Source organism: Anarrhichthys ocellatus, unplaced genomic scaffold, assembly GCF_004355925.1.
Source record: "Anarrhichthys ocellatus isolate YVR2014 unplaced genomic scaffold, GSC_Weel_1.0 scaffold62, whole genome shotgun sequence".
In the NCBI taxonomy this organism is placed as follows: Eukaryota; Metazoa; Chordata; class Actinopteri; order Perciformes; family Anarhichadidae; genus Anarrhichthys; species Anarrhichthys ocellatus.
The window spans coordinates 689,517-707,117 of record NW_022280092.1 but is presented as its reverse complement, the minus strand read 5'-3'; the positions used below and the strand labels follow the sequence as shown (position 1 = coordinate 707,117).

General features: G+C 40.2%; 4 protein-coding genes across 5 annotated transcripts in view; 2 read left to right on the top strand and 2 right to left on the bottom strand.

The window, feature by feature from the left end:
- Positions 1 to 5,263: 5,263 nt before the first annotated feature.
- fahd1 (fumarylacetoacetate hydrolase domain containing 1) lies at positions 5,264 to 6,387 on the bottom strand. The gene has a single exon (XM_031872224.1). The coding sequence runs from the start codon at positions 6,282 to 6,284 to the stop codon at positions 5,622 to 5,624; it is 663 nt and encodes a 220-aa protein (XP_031728084.1). The 5' UTR covers positions 6,285 to 6,387; the 3' UTR covers positions 5,264 to 5,621.
- Positions 6,388 to 6,630: 243 nt separating this feature from the next.
- Positions 6,631 to 9,783, top strand: hagh (hydroxyacylglutathione hydrolase). 2 transcript variants are annotated; one of them, XM_031872291.1, is made up of 9 exons: positions 6,631 to 6,780; positions 7,248 to 7,432; positions 7,721 to 7,785; positions 7,969 to 8,086; positions 8,174 to 8,282; positions 8,439 to 8,542; positions 8,804 to 8,905; positions 9,018 to 9,097; positions 9,227 to 9,783. In XM_031872291.1, the coding sequence occupies exons 1-9, from the start codon at positions 6,714 to 6,716 to the stop codon at positions 9,324 to 9,326; spliced, it is 930 nt and encodes a 309-aa protein (XP_031728151.1). In that variant the 5' UTR covers positions 6,631 to 6,713; the 3' UTR covers positions 9,327 to 9,783. The 2 variants fall into 2 exon arrangements, with proteins under 2 accessions (XP_031728151.1, XP_031728150.1); XM_031872290.1 differs by having other exon boundaries at positions 6,631 to 6,801.
- Positions 9,784 to 11,194: 1,411 nt separating this feature from the next.
- Positions 11,195 to 14,807, bottom strand: narfl (nuclear prelamin A recognition factor-like). The gene is made up of 11 exons (XM_031872289.1): positions 14,726 to 14,807; positions 14,008 to 14,103; positions 13,778 to 13,921; positions 13,523 to 13,652; positions 13,305 to 13,439; positions 13,079 to 13,197; positions 12,849 to 12,978; positions 12,682 to 12,754; positions 12,452 to 12,589; positions 12,080 to 12,237; positions 11,195 to 11,900 (listed from the first exon to the last, which is right to left on the bottom strand). Exons 1-11 carry the CDS (start codon positions 14,789 to 14,791, stop codon positions 11,659 to 11,661), a joined length of 1,431 nt encoding a protein of 476 aa, XP_031728149.1. The 5' UTR covers positions 14,792 to 14,807; the 3' UTR covers positions 11,195 to 11,658.
- Positions 14,808 to 15,703: 896 nt separating this feature from the next.
- The window catches only part of e4f1 (E4F transcription factor 1), a 7,708-nt gene continuing 5,810 nt past the window's right edge, over positions 15,704 to 17,601 (top strand). The window contains exons 1-6 of the mRNA XM_031872106.1: positions 15,704 to 15,848; positions 16,137 to 16,273; positions 16,387 to 16,471; positions 16,783 to 16,955; positions 17,139 to 17,259; positions 17,366 to 17,518. Of these exons, the coding sequence (XP_031727966.1) occupies positions 15,752 to 15,848; positions 16,137 to 16,273; positions 16,387 to 16,471; positions 16,783 to 16,955; positions 17,139 to 17,259; positions 17,366 to 17,518 (766 nt within the window). The 5' untranslated portion in view covers positions 15,704 to 15,751. The remainder of the gene's footprint in view (positions 15,849 to 16,136; positions 16,274 to 16,386; positions 16,472 to 16,782; positions 16,956 to 17,138; positions 17,260 to 17,365; positions 17,519 to 17,601) is intronic.

Genomic DNA, 17,601 nt, shown 5'->3' with positions numbered 1-17,601 from the left:
GAAATCTCTCTCTCCTCTCTCACATTGCTCTTCCCGCTCGTCACTTCCACACAGTGAGACCACATGTGCAGTCTGAGGGCCTGCGTGCTGCCGTGGCCTTTAATTATAAAAGATGGCAGCTCACTCAGAAGGTCCCCCCTCCTTCCTCTCTGGGCTCAGAATTAGCAGCAGAGCTTGTCTCTTTCATTGTACACTATCCTGTATGGAAGGGGGAAAAAAGAAGAAGAAAAAAAAAAAACATCTGCTCTGGTGGAACAACCAAAAAAGGAACCGACCACTTGACAAGATCTGAAAAATTCACTGAGCTGTAGATGTTTCTTTTTTTAACAATGCATGGAAACATGCCTGACCAGTTCTTGCATTCAATGGTTAAAACCAAAAATAGTCAATTAAAAGTATTAACATTGAGCTTTGTTTGTGGAAATGTCAGTAGCTGCTGGTATTAGCATGCTAGTGCGTGCATTCGAGCAAGTTTGCACGCACACACATTGCTTTGGCTCTTTCCATACATCTTGCCTCCTCTAAATCCAGTCAGTATTTTTGTCACATTCCCCCTCTGTTTTATATGTCTGGCATTAGTTTTTAGTGGGCCTCGCTAAAATTTAAATGTTCTTGCGTCACTTCATCTGTGCCAGTCATAGTGATAGCTGCTTTTTGGCTGTGCCAGCCCAGCAGCAGGCATTAAACATAACTGATTTCCCATTCTGCCATCTGCGAAAGACATTAGTATGTGTTCGCAGGGCTAGCCCAATCGTTACGTTTCATTAAATTAGCGTACGGTCGTCACTAAACACTGGTAATGATGTGAGAAATCCAATTGAGGTGAAGAAAGAAAGTGCAAAAAAAAATGGAGGAATGAGTGAGAATGCGTTCCCCGAAACTGAAAGCGAGACATGAAGATGTACGTTGGTGTTCATCAAAATGAGCTACTGCACAAACGAGCCTTACAGTAAATCCCTCTGGTCTGTCTGTAAACATTGCTCTGTATTGTATGAACAGTGTAATTGTGGCTCCCACAAGAATCGGTACACAACCACCAGTGCTCTGTCATGTTTTATGACCCTGTCGTCAATGGCAATTAACAAAATTCATGATTTTATTCGATTCAACAGAGTACGGTATTGTCTCACAGTTCTAAGCATTCTCACTAGCTGCCTGAATCTATTTTACATTTCCATTAGGCATTTATTTGAGGATTCAACTTTAGTCAAGTTTAATATTTGAGTGATAGAATGAAACAATAATTGCATTTTGAGTGTTTATCAGAAGCTTTTTTTGTTTACATTTTGCACCGGGCATTAATGATGGAAAAAGTTGTTCTGTTTCATTTAAAGGATAAGAAAAGGCAATGAGAAAGTATGAATGAATGAATATGATTTGTCCTTTAATTTTCACATTAATTACTTTTCACTCTGAGCCAAAACGCGTATGCAACCATTTAAAGTCAAAAAGAGATGTCGGACTCAACACTCAGATGATAGAAAGACAATGTATTTGTCTCTTTGTTTGTTTGAAATACAGGATATTCTGGATTACAATAGCGCAAAACAACTAAAAGGCAAATTACAGGTCTGCAAAACTCAAAATCTTCCCTTCTCATGGGAACAGTAATTTGTTTAGCTTCGGCTGGCATGCAGCTTCCAAGGATTTGAGCCCACAATTTAATGCATGCCATCAATTCCTACCATTGTGGATTTGTTTGCATGAGTGAAAATCACCCCAATGTGGATTGAGTTACTTGCCGCTGTGACCAGTTGAGATTAAGCGTGATGAGGGATGTATATTTTGAGCGGTGACTCTTATTTGGGAATAACGGGCACATGGCAGACTAATCAGAAACACCCAAGGGATGAAGCACTCTGAAGGCTGCGTTGAAGGAAAGAGGGCCTGATTTCTACAGATAAAAGTAGGATTAGAGTGTAAAAGTGGTTTCCCTTTAAGGAACCACAAATGAAGACGGTTCATACTGAGGACTCCACACATTTTCCACCCATACCGCAGTCTCCTTCAATTCAGGGTAGAGATGTTTGGGGATTTTCTCTCTTCCCTGTGGTTTAGGCCTCACAGCATCTTGTTAAATTGTGACTCCAGCTTTAATTGATGAGAGCATAATTTGGGGTAGAGGGATTTTCAAATGGTCACTGTAGCTCAACTCAAATTGGGGGACTTTTTAGGGATATGGAATTATGAACTTTTACAATAGGATTTTATAAGATTTTTTTTTCTGGACACATTTCAGTACATACTCCTGTTGCCATTTTAGCCAACAAAATACCAGCTCCAGTCGACTTATTGGGCCTTGATTGGAAAACTTTAACAATCAAAGTTTATAGAGAAGGTTGCATCACTGCTAAATGGATGGAAACCATTCACACTAAGAAATGAAGCAGAATTCTTCAACAAACAAGACAACATCTTTATATTTTTGGAAATTTACACACATCAAGAAGCATGTTTTAATGAAACGCTGTGTTGTCCTGTTAAACCTACAGTATGTTTCAAGTTACACTACCCACTTTGCCTTCCACCTGCATCTTCAAACAAAATGTTAACACACTATGTGCAGTCAATCACTCTGAATGAAAGAGGCTCGCACCTGGCCTTCATGCATGATTTCTTTTCATTTGCCAAAGACCCCATTCATTGTTCTACGAAAAATAATTACAGCCCTTAAGTTTGGCTTATAATAAATACCGAATAGGTTCTGGATTTGCTCCATGGCATTATTAATCCCCAGCCACCCAGTTGTTCATTCAGTACGAGTCTGATTAATGAAATGCACTGTAATTCTTCACATGCAGAAGAACCAGTCCAAGGTTGGCTAAAGACAAGATGCGCTCACTGCACGCACTGCGTTGACATTCAAGTATGTAGACAAAAATACATACACAGTGGCCCTTTTGCCTCTCCAACAATGAAATAAAATCAATGTCCTGGACATGTGAGAGTGAGTCTTTTTGATGCGATGTCATATGCATCCTGTCTGACTCAGTCCTTCCTATCGTTGTGTGTGTTAGTGGTTTTCTTTCTAAGAATGGCCACACCGCAGCACTGTCTGGTGCGTACAGTGCAGCACGCAAAGTAAGGCGAGGATGGTCATTTTCTGAACACACACACGCACACACACACTGCCAAGTTGTAAATCATTTTCACATGTTGAACCTTCTCTCCATACATTTCATGTCAAGAGCTGGTGCTTTAATCTTCAGATGCCTTTCACTCATCTAAGGATGGTATATTGTTGCAGTTGTATACTGTTGTATGTTTTCTTTTTACCTGTTTCTTCATATAATCACTTCAGGATCCATATGAACCGCGGATACATGTTCAAGCACGTATTCATGCACAGGTTGTTTTTCGTGTGAACCTAAGAGATTTGACCTGATGACAATTCATCCTCAGGGTGACATAAATGTGTTCAACACATTTAATTTCAATCTGTCCAATAGGAGTTGAGACATTTCACTTAAAGCAACGTGTCAACCTCATTGAGTCCCCAGATAAAAAAAATCTGGGGATCACCAAAGTCATCAGGATTCATCATCTGGGAATCATCAATGTCTGTGCCACAGTTTGTGCCAATCTATTCAAATATCTCAAGGTGGGCTGCGGTAGAAAATAGACTTTGAATTCCCTCAAAATCTCTTTGCTGCACATTTGCCACCTGGCTTGATTTCATGTCACAGGTGACGTCATTGTTGGTGTGCGTTAGATCGGAAGACTGTGGTCTCCACGTAATCCCCTCTCCCTCAAAAAGCATCAAATACACCTCCTCAGACTCCTGCTCCATGACAACATATCGCTTCATGTGGTGAACGCTAAACCAGAGCTGAGCGAGAGCCTTGAAGCCATTGTTAGAACCTTTGAGGGAGTAATACCGTCAGTCACACGGGGACAATGAACAGTATGATTCATATCTTATAAAAACGACACCTGCTCTAACCCTGTTCTAATAAACAGGCCACGACTACATTTCCCAGATCCCAGATCTAATTGAATCTGTCATAACTGTTCTGATGATGGACACATATGACCCCGGAGTCCCCTGAGGGCCAGGGCTTGGGCCCTGTGAGTCTTGGAGATAACATGCCCTACAGGTGTGGGGAAGATGATGTACACAGACTCGGGTTTCAGCAGACTGGCCTGGGACAGGTTGATGGGGGCTCTGATTGATCCTGAAAACAGAGAAGCCTGTGGGAGAATTGTAATTGAACCTGGAACAGATGTTAAACAGTCTGGGAAGAATGTGGTTATGATGAAGGTACGCAGCCCGAAAGTCCAAATTACACTGGATGAACATAAACACCACAGTTTCATTAAATGGTATTGGAGTTTTGGGAGTCTTTTCGGTGTAGAACATTAGAATGTTGAAGGCTACCCCGACAGCATTCACTGAAGAGGCAACAGGGTTCAGTATGCAGTTACAGAAAAATATCAAAACGTGGTCCATCAAACTCTCTGAAGAAAACACGTCTCAGCTGATCCAACAAGCAGCTAAATGTATTCCAAATTTACAAATAACCACACGAAGCCAGAGCCAAACCCTCAGTCCTCTAAACTCCCTCTCTAACATGACTATTATCTCTACTTGAAATCATCTGGGATAAACTCTATTCACATTATAGCTTGTGAAGGGAACTCCACATTAAATCAGACTGCACTGCTTAATGTGACTGAAGGAAACATCCTATATATCTTTATCATAAGTGCACACACTAGCGAAAATAGAGAAGTTCAAAATGCTATAGATGTTGGTTCTTTATATTGTTATTAGACTTTAATCACAATATATTGTTTGACCATACGTCTATATGAATTTTATCCTTACAATTTGGGTATGACTGATGGGCTTATGCTGTATGATTGTATACAAATACATTCAAGTAAATGTACTGAAGTGCATTTACTTAAATATTTCCATTTTATGCTGCTTTATACTTTTTACTTCAGTTTCGAACGTAGGATTGTTACCTGTAAAAGAGTATTTCTACTCTATTGTATTTGTACTTTTACTATGTAAAAGATCTGAGTATCTTCCACCACCGCATTTAAGTTGGTATATACAGCATATAAAGTAGCTAAGATTAGCTCCACCTTGACCAGCTACTTCATGATTCTACACATTAATGCATTAATAATCAAATGTTAGATATCATAATAAAACACTGACAGTGGCCATTCTGTCTCCAATAATTAGAATTTGTATTATTTTGCTGATACAGCAATACTTCAACTTGCATTTGAATCAAATAGTTTTACAACATATTATTGCATCTTTTATTTGAATAAAAGTTTTGAAATTCTTCTTCCCACCACTGGATGATTGGAAACAAAGACGGTGACAATGGGGTGATGAATTATTTGGTTTAAGTAGATAATACAGTAACCGATCAAAAGTTCACTCGTGAGATCAATCAATGTAACCAGACTGTGTTTTGTTCGTTTTCTCATATATTTTACAAGGCAGCGTCAGACATAATGGTGTTGATGGCACGAGACTGCCATCTGCTGGTCCACATAGTATTTGTAAATATATGTAAAATAATTAGATTCAACCCTCCAGTAAAAACACTATATCTTCCACGAGATTTCTTTCGACTGATTCGTGTCTTTTGTTTTCACTACTGGTGTTGTTTCTCCACCCTGAAGCTCATGGTGACCACGTCCTCGATCCCAGCCTGCAGCTCATCATGCTCCTGCACGGCGGAGACTCCTTTGGGGGTCCCGGTCAGGATGAGATCCCCCTCCTCCAGGGTGATGAACTCGCTGATGTAGCTGATCAGAAAGGGGATGGAGAAAATCATCTGGGAGGTGCAGCCGTCCTGCCGCAGCTGGTCGTTCACCTTCAGCCACAGCTTCACATTCCCGGGGTCAGGGATGCGCTCTTTGGGGATGAACTCGCTGATGGGGCAGGAGGTGTTGAACGATTTAGCCAGGGTCCAGGGAAGACCCTTGGCCTTACAAACGTCCTGGACGTCCCGGGCTGTCATGTCCAAGCACAGAGCATAGCCTGCAACGTGCTCCATAGCGGAGGACTGTGGTATGACCGTGCCCCCTTTGCCGATGACCACTCCTAACTCCACTTCATGGTGCAGGTTGCTGGAGTACCAGGGCACCAGGATGGAGGAGCCCTCTCTGACATATGCAGAAGGTGTCTTCAGGAACAGGACGGGCTCTGTAGGAATCGCGTTGTTCAGCTCTTTGGCGTGGTCCGCATAGTTTCTCCCGACACAAATGATCTTCCTCCCCCATTCCCAGAATCGAGTTATATTTCGTGCTGTCATTGTGGAGAAACGTGAAGGTTTCAGCCGCTCTGAAGCTGTCAGCACCAGTTTTAACTAAACTTTGACCGACCCCACTCTCAGGTCCCTGAAGCGAGATCATTTACCTACGGCAAGCCTGAAAGGACAAACAGTAAACTCAAAACTCAAATCAAAGCTGTTATAGCGACTACATTTGAGATGTTATCACGGCTAAATAATAAAATAATTATCCCCCACATGTACCTCATTGTATCTTCATAGGTTTGTCGTTAAAAAAAATAGTAAACACTCAATTTATTGCTAATTCTAACTGATAATGGCCGATCTACTCCCCCAGACTTGATTGGTAGAGCCTGGCAGTTTAAATGTGACGAATGGACGAACAAGGAAGTACAGAACCAAACTTTTTCTGGTTTACATTAATGTGATAAGGCTATATCTGCTGTTGTTATGTTATTCAAGTCACTAGCGGGGAGTGCCTGCACTCTACTTGGAGCTGCAACAGCCTTCAAATTCGGTACGTCACTACGACTTTTCAGTAAGCAAACATCTATCTTAGCATGTTAGCTTGTGTAGTTTCATTGAACGTTAATTAGTTACGGACTGCTAACATGTTTTAATTTTGTTGTGTCTCAAGAGGAAGGACAGTCGCATGAACACAGCTGGCCTGTCTGCCATTTATTACATAACCTCCTTAACAGTCCAGTTAGATCTATGCGGCGGCTAAGTTAGCTAACGATAGCCGAACAAAATGTAGTCATTCAGAAGTTAGCATTGAAGCTAACGTTGTTTCCTTTATGTTGTCGCCATGTTAGCTTAAATTATCAATACTTGTCCTGCCAATGGCTACTGTGTAATGCCTCCATTGCATAGTGCCTTGCGTCCTAAACATGTCCGTGGAAAGGGTTAAAGGAATATGATGTAAGAGTGACAGAGTCCCCTGATATCAGTCTGTGAAATATTGACTTGTACCTTCTCATGAAGCACCTGTGGAAGTCCAGGCCCAAGCAGCTGCCCTCCTTCACAGCGTAGTGAGGAAGTCCTCTATGGTGGAACAAGCAAGCATGAGGATTGAACTTCTCCCAGCACTCAGTGACAACTACATGTACCTGCTGATCGATGTGGACTCCAGGGAAGCAGCTATTGTTGACCCCGTGGAGCCAATAAAGGTGTGTGCATTGTATTGTGCTAGATTAGATTATAATCAGAAAGTGACTAAATATATTTACTCGAGTACTGTTCTAACATTTTAGACACTTTTACTTGGGCGTTTCCATTCTATACTACCCTGTACATCAACTCTACTAAATTTCAGAGACAAATATTGTACTGTTTACTTATTTTTGATGACCTAAAACAGAATAAAATAGCAAATCCTTACATATAAAGAACCATCAAATATAATGCAGTTTCACTTGATAAATGTCTTCCATTTGATATTTGTGTGCTTTCAACAGGTTGTGGAAGCTGTGAGAAAGCATGGCGTAAAACTCACAACTGTTTTGACCACTCACCACCACTGGTAAGCATTAAGTTAATGTTTTATTTTAGTTGTGCACTAGCTTCCATTTGTTTACTGCATCATGAGAGCTTTCTGAAAACTCTTAACCAGCCAAAAATGCCAGTATGCTGAGAAACCATTAAACCTGCATGAAGAGTCTGCTGAAGAGTATATTACTACACACTGACCATTTTCTCTCCTCAGGGATCATGCTGGTGGAAATGAGAAGATGGTCAAGCTAATGCCAGGACTGAGGGTCTACGGAGGAGATGACAGAGTTGATGCTATTACAAAGAAAGTTTCTCACTCCAACAATATCAAAGTAGGACCATCAAACTATCTATTCTACAATCCAAATATAAGCCTGAAATGACGAGGATGTTTGCTCACTGGTGTCATTCTTTTCCAGGTTGGATCACTCAATGTCAAATGCCTGTATACACCATGTCACACAACTGGTCATATCTGTTACTATGTGACAAAGGAAAAAAGCACAGAGCCACCAGCTGTTTTCACAGGTATGTCTGATCACATTCGCTCGGATATACCGGAGAAAATAAAGTCTCACTTAAATCTGTCAAGCTTGACCAATAAGTGTTGATGCAACCTCTGTAACAAGTCAGCCTTCTGAACCTCTAAATGTCCCAACGACACTTGTGTTTATTCCCATGCAGGGGACACGCTGTTTGTGGCTGGTTGTGGGAAATTCTTCGAGGGTACAGCCGAGCAGATGCACAAAGCCTTGATAGACATTCTGGGAGGCCTGCCTCCTGAAACGGTAAATATATGAACTCCCCCTGTAATGTCAGCGTAAAGGGTTACTATTGAAAGTCTAAACATGCCACTGAAGTAATTTAAGTAATTTACAGAAGATTTGATATAGAATCTAGTTGATATGAGACAAAATAGATTCAGAGATTAGATTAAAATGAGATATGTGATACATTTTCCAGTTAGGGTGTTGAAAATGTAATTTTCTGATAAAGTATACTAATATTGTGTGACAGACTGACTAACCACGGTGTGTTTGTGTTTTCAGCGTGTTTACTGCGGGCACGAGTACACCGTCAGCAATCTGAAATTTGCACGTCATGTGGAACCGGACAATGAAGTCATTCAGAAGAAGCTGGCATGGGCAAAGGTACTCGACTGATGTGTCATATCCAATCAATTATTGCCTCAATCAGACGATCGGCCTCTGAAACCGTTGAAAATACAAACATCTTTGCGTCTGTATGTTTTCATCTCTGTAGGAGAAATGCAGCGACGGAGAACCCACCATTCCATCCACTTTGGCAGATGAATTCACGTTTAACCCCTTTATGAGAGTAAAGTATGTAGAGCATGATTTAATACTAATTATTAATTATATTTTACTTGCTTACAACACAAAAATGTGTTTGTGTAGTTTTGTTTAGAGCTGATTACAGCGCTACTAATATTTCTTTGATGTTTAATTCAGAGAGAAATCCGTGCAAGACCACGTAAAGCAGACATCCCCGATTGAAACCATGAGAAGTCTCCGGAAAGAAAAGGACGGCTTCCGGGTGCCCAAGGAGTGATGTCCACTGCATTCATGCTTCATAACAACTGCTTACAACACTTCAAGCTGTTTATTAGTGTAATACAAAATGTATATCTGCATTTCATCTTCAGCGCCGCTATAAATAGATCCTCTACATTCACTCTGTCATGGCACAAATTCTTTTATCATTATAATCGGATCTAATATGGCTATAAACTTGTTTTAGTTGTATTTGGTTTGTTTGGATCATGTTGGTGTGATAGTTTTAAGGAATATATGGCCAATAGTTTAACGCTTTAAATGAGAAATACATTTGTTAATCTGTAAATATGACGTTTAGAGTTTTAAAATTGGTTTAGGATTATGTTGTAATCTATTCAATTTCATGAAGTGTTAGAATACAAAAAAGGGAGCGGCTTGAGGAACAAATGTAATAAAACGTAAAAATGTCTGTAAATTGATTAAAAAATCATTTCTTTTCCTGTGAAGATTCACATCAGTGCTTTATTGTTGACTGTGTCCTCATGACATTCTTTTCATATCTGCTTGGGAGCTGTTACTTTGGTTCTTTATCATGTGAAATTTGGCACAAGTGCTGTTTAATAAATAAATAAAAAGCATTCTGTGAGCAAAGCATTGGTGTGTCAGCATTAAATGTTAGATACTGCGAATGCTCTTTACCATATTAAGTACAGTCTCTCAAATAATATTGCATGATATTAAATGATAAACATTTTAGGTCGGTAGAAATAAAGGTATTGCGTCCAAAAAGTACTTGTAAAAGTACTAATTTTGCAAAATAGCCCTATTATTTATATTACTATTTTATATATGTTTAAAAACTAGGTTGTTATTCAAAATTGTGCTTATCTGTAGTACTTGTGTAAAGTACTTCTGGTAATGATAGATGAGTGTTTAATTTCATTAAAGTATTTTGACTCCGCATTTAAATCTTTATCATTTGGAAATCACAGATTTTTTTTTAGAAAGTTTTAAAATACTATATATTTATTTTCAAACAAGTCTAAGACACAAATTATAATAAAGTGATAAATAAATGAAAACTGTACGATCTCAAAAACATCACCGATCATCGTTGAATGTTTCCGGCTCGATTAAAATGTCTTGGATTTGACACGTTGGTTCGGTGATCTCGCGATAACTTCCCCGTCTGATTACAGAGTTTTAGAATAATAATGTCAGAGCATCACAGCCGGACAAGGATAAAACAACCATATCGTAGGAACCATTAAAGCTGAGGTAACTGTTTTTTTTTTTCTTTTTTAAATGTATCTTTAAGTTCAAGCTGTAAAATAAATTAAATACACAAAATACACTGCAGTTGTGCAGCTAGTTTGTACAGAACAGACAGGGGGACCAGCCCTTTAAATAACTGGTTTGGGGAGAAAAAAAGCAAACTTTCTTTATAATATATTTGTATTGTAGGGTGCAATTTCCTTGTGTCCACTTTTACTCTTTATTGATGTTTATTTTCTGTCTGGTATCCTTGTGACTGCCAGAGCATTTTTATTTACATTTAATAATTTCATTTAGACATCCTGTATTTATACTGTACTTTCTCTCTTGCTTACTTGTTGCAGTTGGATTCTACACAATTGATTTACTGTAAAATGCAATTGAATTTAGTTTGTGTATAATTCTGCACTTTATACACAGTATTTTGAAATAGGAGTCGGATATGTTGTACTCATAAATTGTACGAGGGTTGAAATACCAGTTTACATCACTGTTAATGTAAATTGCTGATTTTCTTCTCATAGTGATAAGCAGAGAGCTTATAATTGAACATCAGAGTCAAGATTATTCAATAAAAGATATGAGTTTAAATCGATGTTCTGTTGGACATATTCTTATCTTTTTAAAAGAATTTACAAAACAAGTGGCTACAATTAAATAAAGTCTTTATTTTTCAATGTACATAAGGTAAAATAATCAAGGAATGATAATATTGTGTGATTGTGTGATAATATTGTGTTATATGATGTGTTATTTCAGCCAACATTTTCAAAGTAACAGGTGCCACACAAATGATTAACTATTTATACATTTGAAAGGACAATCAGCAGTATAGGGGCACATGATAAGATCACATAACTTGGTTCGGATTGAGCATTGTGTCCATTGTCTACGCCCTTGCTCTGCATGCCAGGCACAACAACTTTTAGACGTGGAGAAAAGTGGTTTAAAAGGTTATTGGCTTCATCAAACCAGCTTATATTCCACTTTGCCCACAACCCTTCTCTTTCTCTCTGAAGAGAGACAGACATAGTCTCATATTTGGACGGTTCTGTAGTCAGTGTTTGTTGAAAATTCTCAAAATAAATCATGGATTGTAGCAAAAGCTTTCTTCACCACTTCATAGTGAGTCCGTTTATAATCTTCTCTACAGTGTGGTAGCGAGTGTGCAGCAGCTCTTTGGCTCTCTCCTCCCCTACACTGTGAAGCCAGGACTGGTACAGCTCGGCCACGCGGGTGTCATCTTCTGGCGACAGGGGGCGCTCTGCCGTGTAGAGTTCCTCAACCTTCTGGAGAAGCTCCTTGGGGTTCTGACCAGGTAAGGGCTTCACCTGTCCACCACCGTTTAGACAGCCTGAATATTAACAAGAGGACAGGAGACACATGCTGGCTTTATCTTGTCATTTATCCAACTGATAAAAACTCAAAAAAATAAACTCAACTTATACAACTCAAAATATATGCTGTACTAATGGAGCAACATAACAATGGCACACATCCAGGAGAAGTTCACATCTGCATATTTCCATTTACCTGATGGACAGGCCATAACTTCCACAAAGTGGTACGGCGACTTCCCCCTCTTGAGTTTCTGCACCAGGTTCTGGATGTTGCGGAAGCCGTATGTGGAAGCAAAGGACAACAGGACAACTCCATCTTTCTCTAGAGTCACTTCCTGGAAGTCTTTATTCCTGTGGCAGAAGGGTTGAGGTGGGAAAACCGGGCAAGGCGGAAATTCTTATACACAAGACTAGTAAGCTGGTGCAATTCATTTTTAAACAGATGGTCGGCCCTTCCTCTCAGCCTGCACACACAAAGCTTCACAAACATTCATTTGTACCGGACTCAAGCTTGACTGTTCCACCAACAAAGCAGTCAAGCTTCTTAAAGCTGAGACAGACTCACCGGAGCGTCTTGTAGGTTAGCTCCTTCACTTCCTCTCCAAACAGCTGCTTGGCTGCATAGGTGAAGACATGATGGAGGTAACCCCCTGACCCGCTCCCAGAATGGCTCAGGAACTCATCCCCACTCACACTGCTGAACCTGGGTCAAGAATAATGATGTAGTGTGTGTGAGTTCATCTGTTCTGGGGATTCATGCCATGGCTAACAAAAACAAAATGTCACATAACTTACATTGTGTCTAGCGGTGCAGGTTCCACATCATTAAGAGACATATTTTTCTCCTCCAGCATTTTCTGAACCTCTCCTATGCGAGACGTGAGAAAAGCATTAAAAAGTATAAAAGAGATGATACACCACGTTTATATAGACAGAGAGCATCATAGGAGTTGTTTCTGTACCAGATGTGATGACACAGTCCACTTCTCGAGTCTCAGCTTCGTTCAGGTAGAAGTCTGACCTCGAGGCTTCAAGTTTCTTGTCAAAGCAGGGCATCACTGCTACATGGTAGATCTGCTCTGGACTAAGCCCCTAACAACACACAGACAATACACCACTCAATAAAAAATTCTATATATTATATATATATAAATATATATATGCAACATCTGATGTACAGTTTTCCCGGTACCTGTTGTTCAGCAAAATAGCATTTAACTAGGGAACCCATCATCTGCTGGGGGGAGCGAGTGGTACTAATGTAAGGAAGAATAAACTCCCCGTGGGTCTTCTCTGCATAGCAAATCCAACCTGAGCAAATCACACACACACACACACACACACACACACACACACACACAGTGAGAGATGTCTTTGAGCAAACACTGATATCATAAAACAGGGTTTCAGAGGAATACCTGGACAGGCTGATGTCAGCATGGGCAGACTCTTGCCGTCCTGCTCCTTCCTCTGGAAACGCTCCACAAACTCTCTCTGGCTCTCCAGCAGGCTGAAGGTACGACTGAAGCTCGTTTCAAACACATGATGAACCCCTGCGATAATGATAATAATCTTCAGAAGTGTCCGTATCTGCCTGAATCAACCGCTCAAAAGATAAGGTAACACTTGCACTCACCAAGGCCTTTGAAGAAAGAAGTAAGCCTCCTGCCCGCCTCACTACTGCTGAGCTCAAAGCGGACCGCGAGCGAGGCTCTGGACTGCGGTGACACCGACACCACCACCAACTTCTGATCTGTGTCGCTGGACTGTGGAGGGAGTTCAAGTGACGAAATACAGCGACACCCAACATTATTGCTATCACATTCCCAAAGCTGCAAAAGCGATCATAACCAGACACATACTACACAAGCATTCAACAACATAAATCTACCTCGTTGTTGTGCAGCACTTTGAGGAGCTCTTCATGGCTCTGCTGAGAGATGAGCACGCTCTCAGCTGAGGTGATACAGCCACTGCAGGCTAAGCAGTCATTCAGCGTGATCTTCGCTTTCTCCAGCTTCTGCTTACCACCATCCTGCAAACAGAAGGCAAATTAAATCAAGGTAAATAGTGGTGCAATTTTACATCCCACACAGGTTTTGATTAAGCTGTGACACCCACCTGATTGACTTGGACGTAGCTGCCGTCATCTTCTATTTGAATTCTGGCCACAGATTTGCCGTGTTTCTTCTCTACTTTAACAGGTTTGACACATTCCTGTGAAACATAAACCACATGTGTAAACCAAACTGCAAGACACTTGGGTTTATTTCCTTCTTTATGAACATGATAAACACAGCAGGTTATAACAACACCCAAAGGCTCCTGATAACAACAAAGGAAAGATAATAAATAAGTAAATAAAGAAATAATACACAAGATAAAAACAGTAATAGATGGGAACACTAGACCAACGTTTCTAGACAGATTCATTCAAGTCATTTTCTTCACTATCTGACAATGACTCGTGCTGCAGAAACGTATTCGTTGTTATTACCCAACATTGCTCCTTCACTGTCGTTACATCATTGCTAACATTAGCAGCAAGCTAACTGTGTAGCACGCCTTTGATGTTTTAAATGTTAGCAGGTTTTGAGATCAGTTACACTAATTAGTTAACACTGCATCGTCATTAGCTTTTACCAAGAGGGGTTCATGGTTGCGTTTATTTTGTAGCTCAAACAGCAGAACAGACTGGGACAGCTATCGGTTAGCTAGTGACGTTAGCTGAAGCATGCGAGCTATTTCAGTACGTTTTCGCTATCTGTGAAATGAATCGTTAGCGTTAACTGGTTCTCTTTGAATGGAACCGATGATATCACATTTTATATTCAACTACCTGAGAGGGGGTGATAAAGTCGTCGAGATCTGTCAACTGCAGCACACCGCTGAACTGAGAAGCCATTTTCACTGCCGTAAAGTGTTTGTTGTTTACTATTGTGTCGTGAAAGCTAACCTTGATTCAACTCCTGCAGAGACAAACATCTCATCAATCAGATGTTGCTGTGCTTGCCTGTCATCTTTTACAGAATGGATTTAATTAGTTCACCTGAAATAAATGGGAATTAAGAGGAATTATAGGTATAACATGTATTCATGAAATAAATCAAAACAACACATGCCCAATGGCACTAGTTTTACCTTTTAAGTGTTTCCCTGTAAACTGTATCCCTAACTGTACATTTTTTTATTTGTTTCAATTATATCACATTTATTTTAAATTGCATCAAGCATGCAGCATTGTTTCTCTGTGCAAGTAACCCTGCAAGACAAATAAGTGTCAACATTAAAAAGATTTTTGAACTGTTCAGTAAATGACAAGTTGCTACATGGACTCACTTAGGTTATGTTGAAATGAAGGCTCTTGACTCACAGAAATGATAGTTTAATGGATCATTATCATGGGTTCCTGTAAGAAAGGAGAGACAGTAACTAAAATTGTGTATGCAAGCTCTTGGTTTTGGATGTTTCCCATGTTTAATAAAGTATCTCCATATTACTGTGTCCTGATCCACATCTCAGCTGCTGCATACAGCTGCAGATAATCTTTCAAGTATATTTTAACAGCAAGAGCAAAATATACATGTATTATCACTGTCAAAAAAGTGAAAACATTCTTAATAATGAAATATTCATAACATATATAAATAGATAATGTATATGTATAAATATAAATATATTTAAGACCACATTTTGAAATTTTTTTAAGGTATTTCATGTCAGTAAGTTTTCTTGTTGTCTCCTCTCTGTCGATTAAAGACACGCGCGCACGCGCCCTTTTGTTGTTATGACTACGAGGTCGTAAATCCGCCATGTTTTCCCTCCTCGTAGCTGCGTTGCGACAGAGACGGAGAATTCTAACGACATGAATGTAGAAAATAATCATACGGCAGAAACAGAGAGTGAGCAAACGACCAACGGCAGCGAGACAATCACCATCCAGACAACACTGGGAGATGAAGGTAACTCTCTTCATAACTGAAACAACACTGAAATATGTATAAAATATTGCGTTTGGGCCTAGCTAACTTCCTCCATCGTGAAACGTTGCTAGCAGCTAGCTGCATTTAGCAACAACATTAGCTAGTTTGCGTCCCCGCTGCAGCTTTTACTCAGATTGGAAATCCAGCCAGTCAGCAGTATTCAGATAAGTTACAGATGTATTCAGCTAGGTGGTAGCTGGCAGCATCGATACTTCATGAAGTTGTCCCGTTCTGTAATGTGCAACGTTACGTCTATGTGTTGTTAAGATGAAGATGTGCACAAGTGCGGACGCTGTCAGTCCGAGTTTTCCACGCTGGAGGCTTTCATCCAGCACAAGCTGCAACACAACTGCAAACGTGTGGAGGAGGCACGAGAGGCGGACAGCCAGGAGGCCGAACAGGAGGTATGAACCGGGACGTGTGGGTCTATATTCGGTGCACACTACCATCAGAATAGGGACAACAATTGTTATTTTATCGGGTTTTTTGTTGTTGTCGTTTATCTGCATTTTGCCAGGTTACTGCAGCCAATGGACGTCTTTCTTCAGAGGTGAAAACAGCTGACGGTGCATCTTCGGATGAACTCTTGAAGACTACTCATGGTGGGTCAACATTAAGACTGCAACTTACTGTTTTTGTCAAATAATTTGATTTGCAAAATCGTGATATGTGGTGTTGTTGTTGTTGGAAGAAATGCCTATTATCATTTCCCACAGGCAAGTTATTCCGATTGTTTATTTTAACCCACTCGGGCCCAAACCCAGGGATAGTTAGTTTACTACCATGTAAGTCAAAGGAAAACATTAGATGTCAAAATAAAAATATTTTGTTGTTGATCAACATTTTATCTCAATTAGATTTTGGATCTGCTGAGGGACTGAATTGTTATTTATTTTTTATTTTTTTCACACAGACCCGTTGGGTCGAGGTTGCAGGAAGAAAACTGTTTCACTCAAAGCCACCGACCACTCGGACGGGACTGAAGGATCCTTATCTGACAATGCTGACGGTGACAACAAGCCTGTTTACAAAGTCACCCAAGAGGGACGCTACATTTGCCAACTTTGTGACAAGTCATTTAAAACAGTGAGTCGTATAAAGTGTGTGTCTTTTATCAGGAAATGTTGGTCGTATTTTCTCACGTAAGTAACTGAGGGGAGTTTTCCTAATTGTTAGAAATCCTTTTCATGAATGATACAAGGCAGGCTATTTATCACAATCTATGTGTCCAGTGTTGTCTTTGTAATACGTTCTATTTTCACCAAACAGACCAACATCTTGAGAACTCACATGAAAACTCACAGTGACCAAAAGAACTTCTCATGTGACTTATGTGGGACCTCCTTTCGCACTAAAGGCTCCCTGATTCGTCACAACCGTCGTCACACTGGTACAGACAGTGAACATGGACTGTTTTGTTTTTTTGTCTTGATTTAATGTTCTCTTAAATACATTTACCCTAATGAGAACACAACTTCCTTCCTGTTCTCTTGCAGATGAGCGGCCGTATCGCTGCACTCTATGTGGCCAGTCCTTCAGAGAGTCAGGGGCCCTCACCAGACACCTCAAGGCCCTCACACCATGTACAGAAAAGATCCGCTTTGTTCAGTACAAGGAGATCTTGGTCAGCAAAGATGGAATGCAAAAAGGTCAGATTCATACTGCAGGAGCTTTTTTATATATATATATATATATATATATGTTCTCGCTGCACTCTATCTGGCCCGTCCTT

Coding starts and splice junctions, on each gene's coding strand:
- narfl (XM_031872289.1), bottom strand. CDS start 14,791: ATGGCTTCTCAGTTCAGCGGTGTGCTGCAGTTGACAGATCTCGACGAC. Junction 13,653..13,777: donor AAGTGCTGCACAACAACGAG/GTAGATTTATGT, acceptor CTCCCTCCACAG/TCCAGCGACACAGATCAGAA. Junction 11,901..12,079: donor AGTTATGGCCTGTCCATCAG/GTAAATGGAAAT, acceptor GTTAATATTCAG/GCTGTCTAAACGGTGGTGGA.
- fahd1 (XM_031872224.1), bottom strand. CDS start 6,284: ATGACAGCACGAAATATAACTCGATTCTGGGAATGGGGGAGGAAGATC.
- hagh (XM_031872290.1), top strand. CDS start 6,714: ATGTTATTCAAGTCACTAGCGGGGAGTGCCTGCACTCTACTTGGAGCT. Junction 7,433..7,720: donor ACCCCGTGGAGCCAATAAAG/GTGTGTGCATTG, acceptor TGCTTTCAACAG/GTTGTGGAAGCTGTGAGAAA. Junction 9,098..9,226: donor AACCCCTTTATGAGAGTAAA/GTATGTAGAGCA, acceptor TGTTTAATTCAG/AGAGAAATCCGTGCAAGACC.